The sequence below is a fragment of the Castor canadensis genome, chromosome 8 (assembly GCF_047511655.1).
Source record: "Castor canadensis chromosome 8, mCasCan1.hap1v2, whole genome shotgun sequence".
NCBI lineage: Eukaryota > Metazoa > Chordata > Mammalia > Rodentia > Castoridae > Castor > Castor canadensis.
Window position 1 is genome coordinate 136,783,341 of NC_133393.1, and position 14,468 is coordinate 136,797,808.

The window sequence follows — 14,468 nt, forward strand, 5'->3', positions numbered from 1 at the left end:
TTAGTTGCAACATGTTCAAAATCATGATAAAAAAAACAAAGAATGTATTACATAAATATTTAGAAATCTACAAGGAGTCCTAAATATTCTAATGATAAGATTTCTGAGAAATTAAGAAATAACTTATATCTTGACATCCTTTAAAAAAAAAGTATTATTTTCCAAGATCTAAATTTAGAATGCTTGGGTTTAAGACCAAGCTATTCAAACTACCTTAACATTGTCCTTTTCCTTTTCTATAGAAGATACTGTGACAAGAACAGCATCAACTACTGAAGTCTGAGAAGAACATTAAATAAGATCACAGAAGTTGATAAATAGTAAAACTCTATATTAGTATTTGTCCCAAGTAAAAATAAAATCCTTTGGAAAGACTTTAAAATCCTTTGGAAGTGAAAATGACTACAGAAAATCACCATTCAAAAACAGAATCTGAAAATCAGAAGGAAACTTGAAGACTATCCAGTTCACATGGTTCTCCTCATCTCTCTGCCACACAAGAGTTGTTATCTAGGGTCTTCTGCTCTGAGATAAATAAGTAATTATTATGAGGTAATAAGGGTTCAATCAATACTTATGAATAACTAGAGCAAAGGAACCAGAGAACTGGCTTGAAGTCTCAACTCTCTACTACTTAACTAACTTGGTTACCTTGACCCAGTCAAATAACCTCCATCTTTCTTTCAGATATTGTTAATATAGAACTTAGAGATCAGATCGTGTCACCTGTCTCAAAGGGTTGGGGTGTGAATCAAAAGAGAAAGATATAACTGCAGAATTAATACTATAAAAAGCTACTCTCAAAGCTGAACACTGTTGGATAACACCTGTAATTCTAGCTAATTGGGAGGCTGAAATTGGGAGGATCACTGTTCCAGATTAGACTAAACAAACAAACAAAAAAATAGTTTAGGAAATCCTATCTCAACCACAGGTGGGTGTAGTGACCCACGCCTGTCATCCCAGAGACAGCAGGAAACTTAAAATAAGAGGATTGTGGTCCAGGCCAGCCTGAGCAAAAAGCAAGACCCTATCCTCAAAATAACCAAAGCAAAAAAAGCTAGAGGTATGGCTCAAATGATAGAATACCTGCCTCACAAGTGCAAATCTCTGAGTTCAAATCCTAGTACCACCAAAAACAACAACAACAACAACAACAAAACAGGCTGTTGCAATGTTAAACAATTTCAGTGATTTTTTTAAACTGAAATATTTCAGCATTTTAAATATAAATACCAAAGAAAGCTGGTCAAACTAAATACCTGCAGAATTTATTCTACTATAAAATAGAATTTTCCAAATTAATGTTAAAAACAATTGTAAGGAAGATTTTAATTTCTTTTTGTTCTTTCCACAGTACTAGAGTTTAAACTCGGGACTTCACACTTAAAGGCAGGTACTCTATCGCTGGAGCCAAGCACCCTTCCCTTCTTGCTTTAGTTATTTTCTAGCTACAGTCTCTTATTTTCTGCCTGGGTGGGCCTGGCCAGTGATTCTACTTACACCTCCATGTAATTGAGGTAACAAGCATGAACCACCATGCTTGGCTTGTTTGTTCAAAGTGAATTTTTTCCTAGGCTGATCTTGAACCACAATCCTCCCAATCTCTGCCTCCCAAATAGCTGAGATTACAGACACAAGTCACCACACTTGGCCTTAATTTCATTTCTTATGCTTAGGCGAAGAAAAAACATTCTGAAACTTCTCCTGAAAGTATTTCCTTCAGCTATTGTTTAGGAATAGTTCGAGTATGACCCCATGGGTTCTACTGCTTAAAATTTAATCCCCATTATGAGATATTAAAAAGACAGAAACAGAATCTAACTCTCATGATTACAGATAAGGCTTTTGGAAGGCAATGGGGATTATAAAACGTCATAAGGGTAGAGGCTCCATGACTGAATCATGGTGGTGTTGCAAGAACAGAGACAGAGACCAAGACACACATGCCATGTTCACTGCCTGCCTTTTGTCATGTGATACCCTGCATCACCTTGGGACTCTACCAGTAGGAAGATCATCATCAAATGCTAGCCTTCAGCCTTGGACCAGAACTGTAAACTAAATGAGCTTCTTTTCTTTATAAAGTTACCTGGCCTCATGCACTTAATTTTAGTAAAGCAATACAGATTAAAATACCTTTCAAAGGGTGAAGAGGAAAGATTGATGTGATCATCACTTCTATTTCCTTTTATTCTCACTCAAACTATTCAGAATTTCATTTTGTTCTTTGGCTCAAATTTTCTTGCCATTTTCTAAAAATAAATGTGATATGCATTCATTCTTTATCAGGCAGATTTATGGTATATAAAAAATGCCTACTTTAAGAACTGACTGTCATTTGTTTTGTATTGTATAGTATTGCCTTTGGTAAACACTAAGATTCTAACTAAATACTATTATTTTTATGTTGTTTTATAAATATATTCATTTTATTAAGTAAATATCTGATTAAATTCTTTTTTTTATATAGTATTAGTGATTGAACCCAGGAACTTGCTGGTCAAGTACTCTAGCACTGAGCTAATATTGCCAAATCTTTCTAAATTTATTTTGAGACAGGGTCTTACTATGTTGCCCAGACTAGACTTGAACATGTTTCCTCATGTTTTAGCATCCTTTGAGCAGCTGGGATCAAAGGCATTGCACCACCATGCCCTGTAAATTTATTTATTGTTAAATTTAGATTTTCTTTTAATTTTAAGTTCAGCTTTGCATCTTGTTTGGAGATATCAATTAGTGAATTAGTTCAGCTCAGATTTCACAGTTATGGAATATAAAGTTAAACACACAGTTTTTAAAACTGTGTAAAAACACAGTTATGGAATATAAAGTTTTATCTCTAATCAACTGCCTGTCAGTTTTTCCTGAGTTGTAGATATAATAAAGTATTAATAAATTTTCCTTACTATGTCTTATGATAAATCCCTATGTATTACAAGTAATGTGAATTAAATAGGTCTTTTTCATCCAGGGTCATTAAGAACAAATTAAATTGCAGGTACTTTCTGTAAATCTAAATTAGAAGATTAATCAACACTAGTATACTAACTTAGTATTCTAATGTTTTATTTTTATTTAGGTTGAGTTTTATATATTATTCAGCAGTATCAATAAATTAGTATATTGACTGTGCTTGGTTACTTGGCATGAAATATTAAGCTGCATTGCTAATTAATGCCTATAGAATAGTAAGCAGCAAAATAATCCCTACATCTGAAACATAAAATAGTCTACGGCTGATGGTGTAGTTCAGTGGTAGAGCACACGCTTAGCATTTTCCAGTCTCTGGATTCAAACAGCAGCACACAAAAAAAGTGCTCTAAAACTATAATGTAAATGGGAATGGGAATTACAGGAGATACAATTCCATTTCCCAGGGGAAAACAAAATATCAAGTTAAATTTAATAATAATCAAATTTAAGTAATTTCAATATTTTATAGCTTTAAGCTAATTTGGAGAAAAACAGAAATCCTAAAACAATGACTTTTCCTACTGTTTTTAAGTTTCACTCACTTTTGGCAGATAGCAACATATTTCTGATGATATTAAATGGTTCAAGAAATTCAGAATAAGTTGTAAGCAAAATTAAATGAATTGGGAAGATTAACATTCAAATTTCTTTGCCTCAGCAGCAAGATTCTCCATCATTAAATCACAACCAAAGATGTTTACTTTGTTCTATCTTTCCTGGCTTTTTGGTAAAGTCCAAACTACTTCAAACTGAGGCTTTACATATTGAATTTGCTATCATAGATTTTTAGATTATAGAGTGAATGAAAGTAAACATTACCTTGTTAATATCCTTATTCAGGAAAGAAGGAAACAGGCCAAAGATATTTCTAGTTATTCAAACAACTTCAAGTAGCAGATTACAGAATTTTTAGAGGAAGTACTCTTCTTTCATTAAAAAAAATTTTGAAAAAACTAATAAAGAGAAAATTAAAGTAAAAATAGTTCATTAACTGGATTCTAGATCTAATTTTATATACAATTTGGATTACAGGTAGTAGGGTACACTTATAAAGAGTTAGAAGCAAGAATAGAAAATATTTTTACTCCACACATATCAAATATTCTTATTTCAGTGATGTAATAGCAATTTGTTGACATTTTTATTTTTCAAATCAGTATCCAGGAATCACAACACATTCAGTATAGTTAATAAAATAAGAGAAGAAAAATAAGGAGCAATGTGCTAGTTAGAGAAGTAAATGAAACACAAATATACAGTTATAGTAAACTATAATAGGGAAAGATAAGATTACTATTTCAAAAGAAAGGGACTGTGGGTGTAGCTCAGTGGTATAGCACTTACCGAGCATGTGTGAGGCACATCCAAGCACTGAAAAGGGAGGAAAGATGAGAGTGGAGAAAAGAGGATGGGATGGGAAAGAGAGGGAGAAGGGGAGGGGATGAGAAGAGAGGACAGGAGGGGAGCAGAGGGAAAGAAAAGGGGAGGGAAGGAAAGGGAAGAGGAAGGGAAAGAAAGGAAAAAGGGAAAGTAAAGGGAAGGGAAGGAGAAAGGAAAGGGGAGAGGAGAGGAAAGCAGAGGAGAGGAGGAGTGAGCAAAGGGAAAGGAAGGAAGGGAGGAAAGAAAGGAGAGAGGGAGAGAGGGAAGGAGGGAAAAGAAGAGAATCAAAGGAAAGTCAAGTAGGAAAGAGGAATGGAGAAAAGAGGGAAAGGGAAAGGAACAGAAGGCATGGAAATAAAGGGAAGGAGGAAGGAAAGGAAGAAGGGAGGGAGGGAAAGAGAGAAGGAGAAAAGGAAGGCCAGCCAACTGCTACTCAGAAAACAATCAAGGGATTCCTATTTGTAGTAGAAATACATGAAGCAATAAATCCTTCATATTGTAAAGAGAAAAAGAAATTGATAGGTATCTATACTGCCTATAAAAATAATTTAAAATCATTTCTAGTAGGTTTTGTTCATTGGCCATGTTTTTTCTATCATTTGAAGATAATAACTTTCTAATCTGAAATTGCAAACAACCCAGGAAAATCACAAATAGAGTACATTTTTCTATTGTATTCAGATCTGGCTAATTGGAGATGAATTGTTCAATTTGAATCAAGTGTTTCAGGTATAAAACGCTGCTCCATTTGTGGATTAACTAGTCTTGATGAACAAGGACTCCCAGCAAATTGTACAAAATAGGAGGAAACAGGCTTAGTCTAGGGGGTATAGGAAAAATCTGTACTCAAAGCAAAGGAATAAACTACAAGACCCTGTAACATTCCTTTTAGCTCTGTGATTCCATGAACTTTAGCCTAGAAATCACGTTTATGGAAACAATCTAGAGAAGGACACAACAATTGTAACAAACGTGGAAATTATATGTTTCTACACTTCTGCTAAGGATTACTTGAGAAGAATACAATTTAATCAGTTGTTAATTACTTATGCTAAGTGAGAATATCAAAGAGAAATGCCTTTCCTCTCCTTCAAATATCTTTTTTTACTTAAGCCAGTATTAAAATTAGCATTCCATGAGAGCATACTACTTGTTGATAATGCAAGGTAACCCAGAAATACATAACAGGACAGAGAAAAACCAGAAAGAGTTTAACCTCAAAAGGGAGATAATGTAGAGAATTGGTACTTAAATTCTAGATACAACCCCACCTTAATATGTAAGTAGACTCTATATCACTTATCCAGAATGGTCTTCTTTCTTCATCTATAAATGAGGGAGATGAATGGAACCGGGTAGAATAAATTACTTATAATTGTAAAAATCTATAGATAATTTAAACATGCAGAACCAAGAAACAGGTGGTACACTGAAATTCAAATTTCAGAACTGTAGTATTATAATCCATAACAAGTCACACACAATACAATATATCATAAAATGCTATAACTGGAAGGAACAATAAAGAATATCTAGTTAATACATTCAATATATTGACCTGAGGCCTAGAGACATTGAGAAATGGTTTAAGGTTATACAATCAATGAGATGGGGAGACAGGATTAGAATTTTCCTGCTTTTTCCAATGTATACAGAATGATTCTGAGTAAAGTCTGAGTAGAAAGTGTTAAAAAGATAAATAGATCTTCTGATAAAAGCAGAGATAAGTAATTCTCACAGAACATCTACAATAAGAGGAATCTTAAAAGATATCCAGTCCATTCCCCTATCTCTTTATGATAATCTTAATTATTGATATTTGACTCTCTTAAATTTTCTTCACTTTCTGAATTACTAATAGGAACAAAGAAACATGCAATACGGTCAATGTATTTTATATACTAAAGTGAAATACAACAATGAAACCTGTTGAAATTATTTTAATTAGGGGGGAGGGGGTTGAGGGAGAGAGATGGTGGGGGTGAACCCAACCAATGTACAATGTAAGTATATATGGAAATGTCACAATGAATCCCCACCCCCATACAACTAATATGTGCTAATAAAAATGTTTAAATGAGGGGAAAAAGAATGAACATATTTAAATATTTTTAAAAATCATCCAGTAAGCTACGGAAAATATATGTCAATGATTAGAATTTCACAGGCTATCATGTATAGATCAATAATGTTTACTAAATACTTCACTGAAAATCAAGGAGGGCTAAGAATGCTAATCCACTTTGGGACAATATTACTTTGAGAAGTGTTACAGTGTCAATCTGAGAAAGACCAAGAAAAGTAGTATAGCTTGAATAGTCAGGTCCAAGATAGCCTACCCATTAGATTTGATATATTTATCTTCATTAGGAAACCTGTATCCACAATTTAAATGACCAAAGAAAGCATCAGTATTTATGCCTTGGGCTGATTTTTCTTAGCTCCTCATGACCGGGAAATAAAGAAGAATAAATAATAATTTTTCCTTTAAAAAAGACATGTGGATATATTTTTCATTCTACAGAAGGATAGTTTTAAGAGACCTGGCAAAGAAAAAAGTCTCAGTAAAGTGATATAATATAGAAAAGGACTGAATGAAAAGAAATTCCATTTTGGAATTCCAATACTATAAATCCAAATAATGAAACATAAAGTTGATAATATTTTATGTAATTCAAATCATTCTTTAAACACATGATAATGTTAGATTTACAAAGTAAGTTTTAGGAGAAAAAATTTCATAGTGATAAATAATGACAAAAAATAGTTAATTTATTACAGTAAAAGTTTTATAGCCACCAAGCTTAAAATCAAGTATAACTAAGTTCCATGTGCCTCAAATCACAGAATAAAAGAAATATTAGGTTGTAAAGCAAAACCTAACTAACATTTTTAAACCACTGATTACCAGAGCTAAAACACTAAAGTGAAATAAAATGATCCAGACCTGGGAAGACTAACTTGGATCATTCCTACAAAGCAGAAACAAAGGAGGAGAGATACAGGAAAGGATCAGTTTTCTTCTGAAAGCAAAGCACAGAACATCTGAATTGCTCAGAAAACTGATGTTAGGTTACCTTCCTAAAATACTGAGTAAAAAGTGGTAGTCATAGCTACATCTACTTTCATATTCCATGAGGCATACTATCATATTATTTGAAAAAAATCTTTAACTTCAAAAAATTATAGTTCAGAAGTTTAAAACAAGAAAGATGGTTGTGAATGACAAAGAAAAAGCATTTTAGCTAAATTTAAAGGATTTTGAAATAGTTCATATACGTGCCTGTGGCTTTATTAGGATCACACTCCTAGTGAGTACTTCTATGTAAAAAAGTTGGTAAGTATTAGTAATCAAGTGGTTTTATCCTTTTTTTCTCCCAAGCTATACACAACAACATGGTCCCATCACTTCTTTCATCCTCCCTGGGTGAAATTTGACTATTTCGTAATATTTCTTTCAGTTTACACTCTGCGTACAATTATCCCAACAGCAATCCTACCAAGTTTAACTTGTCAGTGTTGTCATCTGGTACCTCTCCAAATTCACCGAAGAGCAGCAGAATCATTGTGACACGAGAAAGTTATCAGCCGATATAATTAACTTCATCACATGTAGCTAAATACACAAGAACTCCAGTCCAAATAAGTGGTACTTACTTATGTCCATTTAAGGCTGCGTGGTGTAAAGCAGTGTAACCTGAACTGTCTGTGCAGTTCACATTGGGGCCTCGCCAGATGCTGCAAATAAAGCACAAGAACAGAGTTAATGGTTAAACAGAACCATGCATTCAAAAACAAAACAAAAAATGCCCAATAGCACGCAGCAAATGAACATTTTAATCATGTTAGTAAATGACTTCCAGTTTTCATGCATACCCCTCAAAACAACTTAATTTATGTGATGCAGGAAAATTGATAAGCAATGTGACTATCTTCAGAAATTGTGTTCACTGCCATGTGTTAAGCTTACATCCGAAAGGTCCCAATTACTTTCTATTATTACCTAAATATTAACACTCAGACTGAAGATTTATGACACCTGCCACCTCCCTTTTAGCACACCCATTCTGAAATGGTAGTGATTTATGTAAGTTATAACACATTTTTGCAAGAATATCAACTCTTCTTGCTATTTCCATTGCTACCAAGAAAATATAATCAATATTTCGCACTTGAAAATAAAATTAAAGTTCTGAGCTATGGTAAACCATAAGAAGATCCTAACAATTTTGCATTTATTACTGACTTCACAATATATTCTGGAGATAACATGTAACCACATAAAAGAGCCCATTTTATCCTTGATCGCTATAATTAAAGAAATTAATTTTAACTTTTGGAAGAAAACCCAAAACATTAAGAGATTCTTTTTTAAAAGCAGAACATAAATGACTTTATCTGATGTCCCTCATAACTCAAGATCCTTCTTCTTTGAGGGGGACTGGGCTTTGAACTCAGGGCTTCAAGCTTGCAAAAAAGGTACTCGCAAAACAGACACTATCACTTCAGTCACCACTTCAGTCCAAGGTCCTTCTTTATAAGAACACAAACTAGTGAAGAAGACAGACACATGTACTAGTGATTAAAACTAAGATAACTAAGATACCAGGACTACAAAAGGCCTCTGAGAAGAAAATAAATAGCTATTCAAATGAGAGATCATGACTGACTTTAAGGTGTGATAATGAAACTGTGTAGAATACACTGATTCTAGAGTTCAGTAAAAGAAGAATCAATGATACAAGGATCAACTGGAGGAAGATAGGGAAGCAGTAGTCTAAATGACTTCAGGTTTAGATGACTGAAAGGTAAAGGATAATATTAACTAAGATATAAAAAAAGAAAAAAATTTCCTAGGAAGAGGTCAACAGAAGATAGAGAGGAAATGATGAGTCCTAGTTTAGGGAATTTGAAGTATCTGAAACAATTTCTAGAAGGCTATGAAAATATATAGTAATTAGAATTATGATTCTCTAAACCTGAGATCAAAACCTGGCACTGATATGAAGACCAGTGGGACAGAACAGAGGACCCAGATATGAATCCACACCTTATTTTTGGCAAAGGCACCAAAAACATATGACAGAAAATAGCCTCTTCAACAAATGTTGCTGGGAAAAGTGGTTATCTGCCTGCAGAAAACTGAAACTAGATCCATGTTTATCACCCTGTACGAGTATCAACTCAAAATGGACCATGGACCTTAACATCAGACCCGAAATTCTGAAGCTAGTACAGAAAAGAGCAGGGAATATTCTGGAAGCAACTGATATATAGTCAAGGACTTCCTCAGTAGAATCCCAGCAGCTCAGCAACTAAGAGAAAGGATGGACAAATAGGACTACATGAAATTAAAAAGCTTCTGCACAACAAAAGAAATGGTCTCTAAACTGAAGAGACCACCCACAGAGTGGGAGAAAATATTTGCTAGCTATACATCAAAGGACTGATAACCAGAATATACAAGGAGCTCAAAAAACTAAACTCCCCCAAAATCAAGGAACCAATTAAGAAATGGGCAAATGAACTAAACAGAACTTCTTCAAAAGAAGAAATCCAAATGGCCAAAAAACACATGAAAAAATGCTCACCATCTCTGGCCATAAAGAAAATGCAAATCACAACCACACTAAGATTCCACTTCACCTGTTAGAATAGCTATCATCAAAACCACCACCAACAACAAATGTTGGTGAGGATGTGGGGAAAAATGAACTCTCATACACTACTGGTGGGAATGTAAGTTAGTTCAACCACTCTGGAAAACAATATAGAGGCTTCTTTAAAAACTAAACATAGATCTGCCATATGATCCAGCAATCCCACTTCTAGGGATCTACCCAAAGGAATGCAACTCAGGTTACTCCACAGGCACCTGCACACCCATGTTTATTGCAGCACTATTCACAATAACCAAGTTATGGAAACAGCCAAGATGCCCCACTACTGACAAATGGATTAAGAAAACGTGGTATTTATACACAATGGAATTTTACTCAGCCATGAAGAAGAATGAAATCTTGTCATTCACAAATAAATGGATGGAACTGGAGAACATCATGTTAAGTGAACTTAGGTAGGCTCAGAAGGCCAAAAATCATATGTTCTCCCTCATCATATGCGAACTTTAGACCTAAAACAAATGCAGTAACATTATTGGACATGGGTCACACACTAAGGGAAAAACACATACATAAGGAATAGGGAAAGGTTGGAAACCCAAAACTTGAAAGTGTTTGATGTGCCCACTGTAGAGGAGCTAATATAGTAACCTTAAAACCACAGAGGTCGCTATGGGAAGGTGGCTGGGAAGTAGTGAAGAGGTCTGGTAGAGATTAATCAATTTGGGTTGTAATACACATGTGCATGGAAGCAATGCTAGGAATCTCTCTGTATAGCTATCCTTATCTCAAACTAGCAAAAATGCTATCTTTCTTATTATTGCTTATGTCTTCTCTTCAACAAAATTGGAGAAGAGGGCAGAACAGGTTCTGCCTGAAAGCTGAGGGGGTGGGGGGAAAGGGAGGGAGTGGGGAGCAGGAAGGAGAAATGACCCAAACAATGTATGCACATATGAATAAATGAATAAATAAACCAAAAATAAATAAATAAATAAAAAGAATTTTTGAAACTTAAAAAAAAACCAAAAACTGGCACTGTTACTTGCTGGAAGTGGTGCTAGGTGAAGTACTAAACCTCTCTGAAATTCAATTTTTCATTTGTAAATAGAAATGACAATAATAGAAATGATAATAATAAGGGGGCAGGGGGCAAGGGGGAGAAATGATCCAAACAATGTATACACATATGAATAAATGAATAATAAAAAAAGAAATGACAATAATAATATTCCCTTATGGTATTCTGAGGATCAAATGAATCTACTCGGGAAGTACTAGAACACAGCACTAGCATATATTATTAAATATGGAGAAATAAGTAAAGTGTAGAGGAATAGGCAAATCTCACTAACATTAATCAAAAGAAATTTGTAGGACTTGTTTGGGAGTGTCGTTCAGTGGTAGAGCAGTTGCTTAGCAATGCATAAAGGCCTAAATTTAATCCCCCAGAGCCACAAATGAGAAGAAAAAGAAAGCAGAGTGATTTTTTTAATAGTTGACAAATTAGATTTCAGAGCAAAGATATTTCATGTATATAAAGGATCATTTCATATTAAGTGGGTCAATTTGTCAAAAGACAATTCTAAACACTCCTCGCATACAACAGACTTAAAAATAAAGGAAACAAAAACTGAAACAACTACGAAGAGAAATAGACCTATCCACCTATATTTGACGATTAACCCCTCCTAAACCCTCTTTCTCAATAATCAATGAAAACAGTAAACAGAAAATCAGTGAGAGTATATAAAGTTTAAATAATACTATTAATCAAACTGACCTAACTGAAATTTTATAGTGCACTCTACCCAATAACAACAAAATACATATTCTTTGCAAATGAACTCAGGACATTTACCTGATCAGGAAAAAACTAGAAGACACAAACTACCAATAATAGGAAAAGGGGGATAATGTCATAACATATTCCACATGTATTAAGTGAGTACAGAAGAAAATTATGTATAATGTTATACCAATAAATTAGAAAACAAATGAAATAAAGTTTCTTTAAAAATATGAATTACAACCAAAACTCACTTTATAATTATTATTAATTTTTTTTTGGCAGTACTGGGGTTTGAACTCAGGGCTTCATGCTTCCTAGGCAGCAGTTCTACCACTTAAGCCACTCCATCAGCCCCCAAAAAACTCACTTTAAAAGAAGGAAGTAGGCCAAGTTCTTGTGGCTCACGCTTATAATCCTAGCTGCATAGGAGGCAGAGATAAGGAGGATTGCGATTTGAAGCCAGCCCTGGGCAAATAGTTCACAACACCCTATCTCGAAAAAATTCATCAGAAAAAAGGGCTGGTGGAGTGGCTCAAGCAGTAAGAGCATCTGCCTAGCAAGCCTTACTCCCTAAGTTAAAACCCCAGTGTCGTCAAAAAAAAAGAAAGAAGTAGATAACTTGCATAGCCCTACATCTATAAAAGAAACTGAATTCAAATTTATAGCTTAAAAACAAACAAAACCTCAAGGCCCAGAGGGCTTCACTGGGAAATCTGATAGACATATAAGGAAGAAATAGTACCAAATCTATTCTAAAATACTGAAGAGACATAAATACTGCCTAACATTCTATGAGTTCTACAATATTTCAAGAAAAGTGAACAATATGTCAAAAACTCACTCCTGAACACTAACATAAGAGACAAAAATTCTTAAAATAAAGCAAGTTAAATTCAGCAACATATAGAGTAATACTATATCATAAGGAAACAGTTTATCTAATATAGTAAGTTTGTTGTAACATTGTTTATCATATTGACAGACTAAAAAAGAAAAATTACTTGATTAGCTCAACAAATACAAATATCGTTTCCTAATAAAAACTGTTAGCAAACTAATCTAGTAACAAAAGATACCTTCTCAACTTGTTAAAAAAAATCTTCAAAAAAACCCCTACAGCTACTTAAAATCTAGATAATATTTAATGATAAATGGTTACTGTCCCCTTAACCAAGAATGCCTGTTCTCACTACTTCTACCCAATATTGTACTGGTGATTCTAGCTGATGCGATGACTACAATTGATGTGAAAAAGAAAAATAAAAAGGTATAAAGATTGCAAGGAAAGAGTAATATCTGTCTTTAAGACAGAATAATCAGATATGCAGAAGATCTAAGGGATCTGCAAAACACCTAACTAAAACAAAATTAGGGGATGTTGTGTCAGAAGCATAGGGAACTCTCTAACTTATCTTTTCAATACTTCTATAAACTAAAAATTATTTCAAAATAAGATGTTTCTTTGTTCTGCTTTGTTTTTTGATTTGTTTATCTGTTTCATCTTGGTTTGCTTTTTTAAGACATGGTCTCACCATGTGGCAGTTGGGAGACTGCCTTGGTCTCCCAAGCACTGGGACTACAGGCCTGTGCCACCGTACCCAGCTTATAAAATGTTTCCAGAAAGGAAATCTTATTACAATAAAAATAACCCAAATAAAGTGTGTTTAGCAAAGGTTCAAAATACACTTCAATATATAAATATCAACTAAATTTCTATATGATACCAAAGATCAGATCCTAAAAATTGTTTTAAGTACTACTTACAAAATATACCATTTCAGGAAAAAACAAAATACATAGGAATAAAGCTGACAAAGATACACAAACCAATACACTGAAAAGTATAAGATATTGCTGGAAAAAAGTACAGAGGGATTAAACAAATGGTGAGAAACACCAAGTTGATGGATCAAAGACTCAAATTGTTATGAACTTTCCACAAATTGACCTTTAAATTAAATGCAACAAAATCAAAATCCTAGCAAACTGTTTTGTAGAAATGGATTTTAAAACCTATATGTAAATGCATGGGATTCAGAATTGCCAGTATAACACTGAAAAAGTAAAGTAAAATTATAGAGTTACATTTGTTGATTTCAAGACTATAAGAAAGCTACAGTAAACAAGATTGACAGGTGTGGTAGAGTAAAGATAGATGAAAGGATCAGAATGGAGAAATAAAGAGTTCAGATAGACCCACATATGCATGCAATTGACTCTGATGAAAGTTCAATGATAATTCATTAAAGAAAGGATAGTCTTTTCAAAAAATGATGCTGGAACAAATGGGTAGCCTCAGGCCAAAAGAAAAAAGGTACTGATTTATTCCTCCACTATACCATATACAAAAATTAACTAAAAATGAATCATAAATCTAAAAATTACTTAAAACTATAAGATTTCTGCAAGAAAATGTTGAGGAATTTTTGTGACCTTGAGTTAAGCCAAGATTTCTTAGCTATAACACTGAAGCATAACCCATACAAGGAAATTTGACAAACTGGACTACATGAAAATTAGGAGCTTCTGGTCTTCAAAGACACTGTTAAAAGAATGAAAAAGAAATAGGCTGGGGGAAAATATCTGCAAATCAAATCTTCTATATATTCTTAAACCAACATACATCAGGGACCCTCTAAATGCACTAATAGGAAGACCAACAACCCAATTAAAAAGTGGGCAAAAGACTTGCACAGATACTT

The 14,468-nt window shown here is 33.8% G+C and overlaps 1 protein-coding gene across 14 annotated transcripts in view; it reads right to left on the reverse strand.

Moving 5' to 3' along the window:
• Window positions 1-14,468, reverse strand: part of Anks1b (ankyrin repeat and sterile alpha motif domain containing 1B) — a 1,133,346-nt gene that overhangs the window by 943,102 nt on the left and 175,776 nt on the right. For all 14 annotated transcript variants that reach the window (XM_074084193.1, XM_074084191.1, XM_074084192.1 and 11 more), the window contains exon 2: window positions 8,014-8,094. In XM_074084193.1, the coding sequence (XP_073940294.1) occupies window positions 8,014-8,094 (81 nt within the window). The remainder of the gene's footprint in view (window positions 1-8,013; window positions 8,095-14,468) is intronic.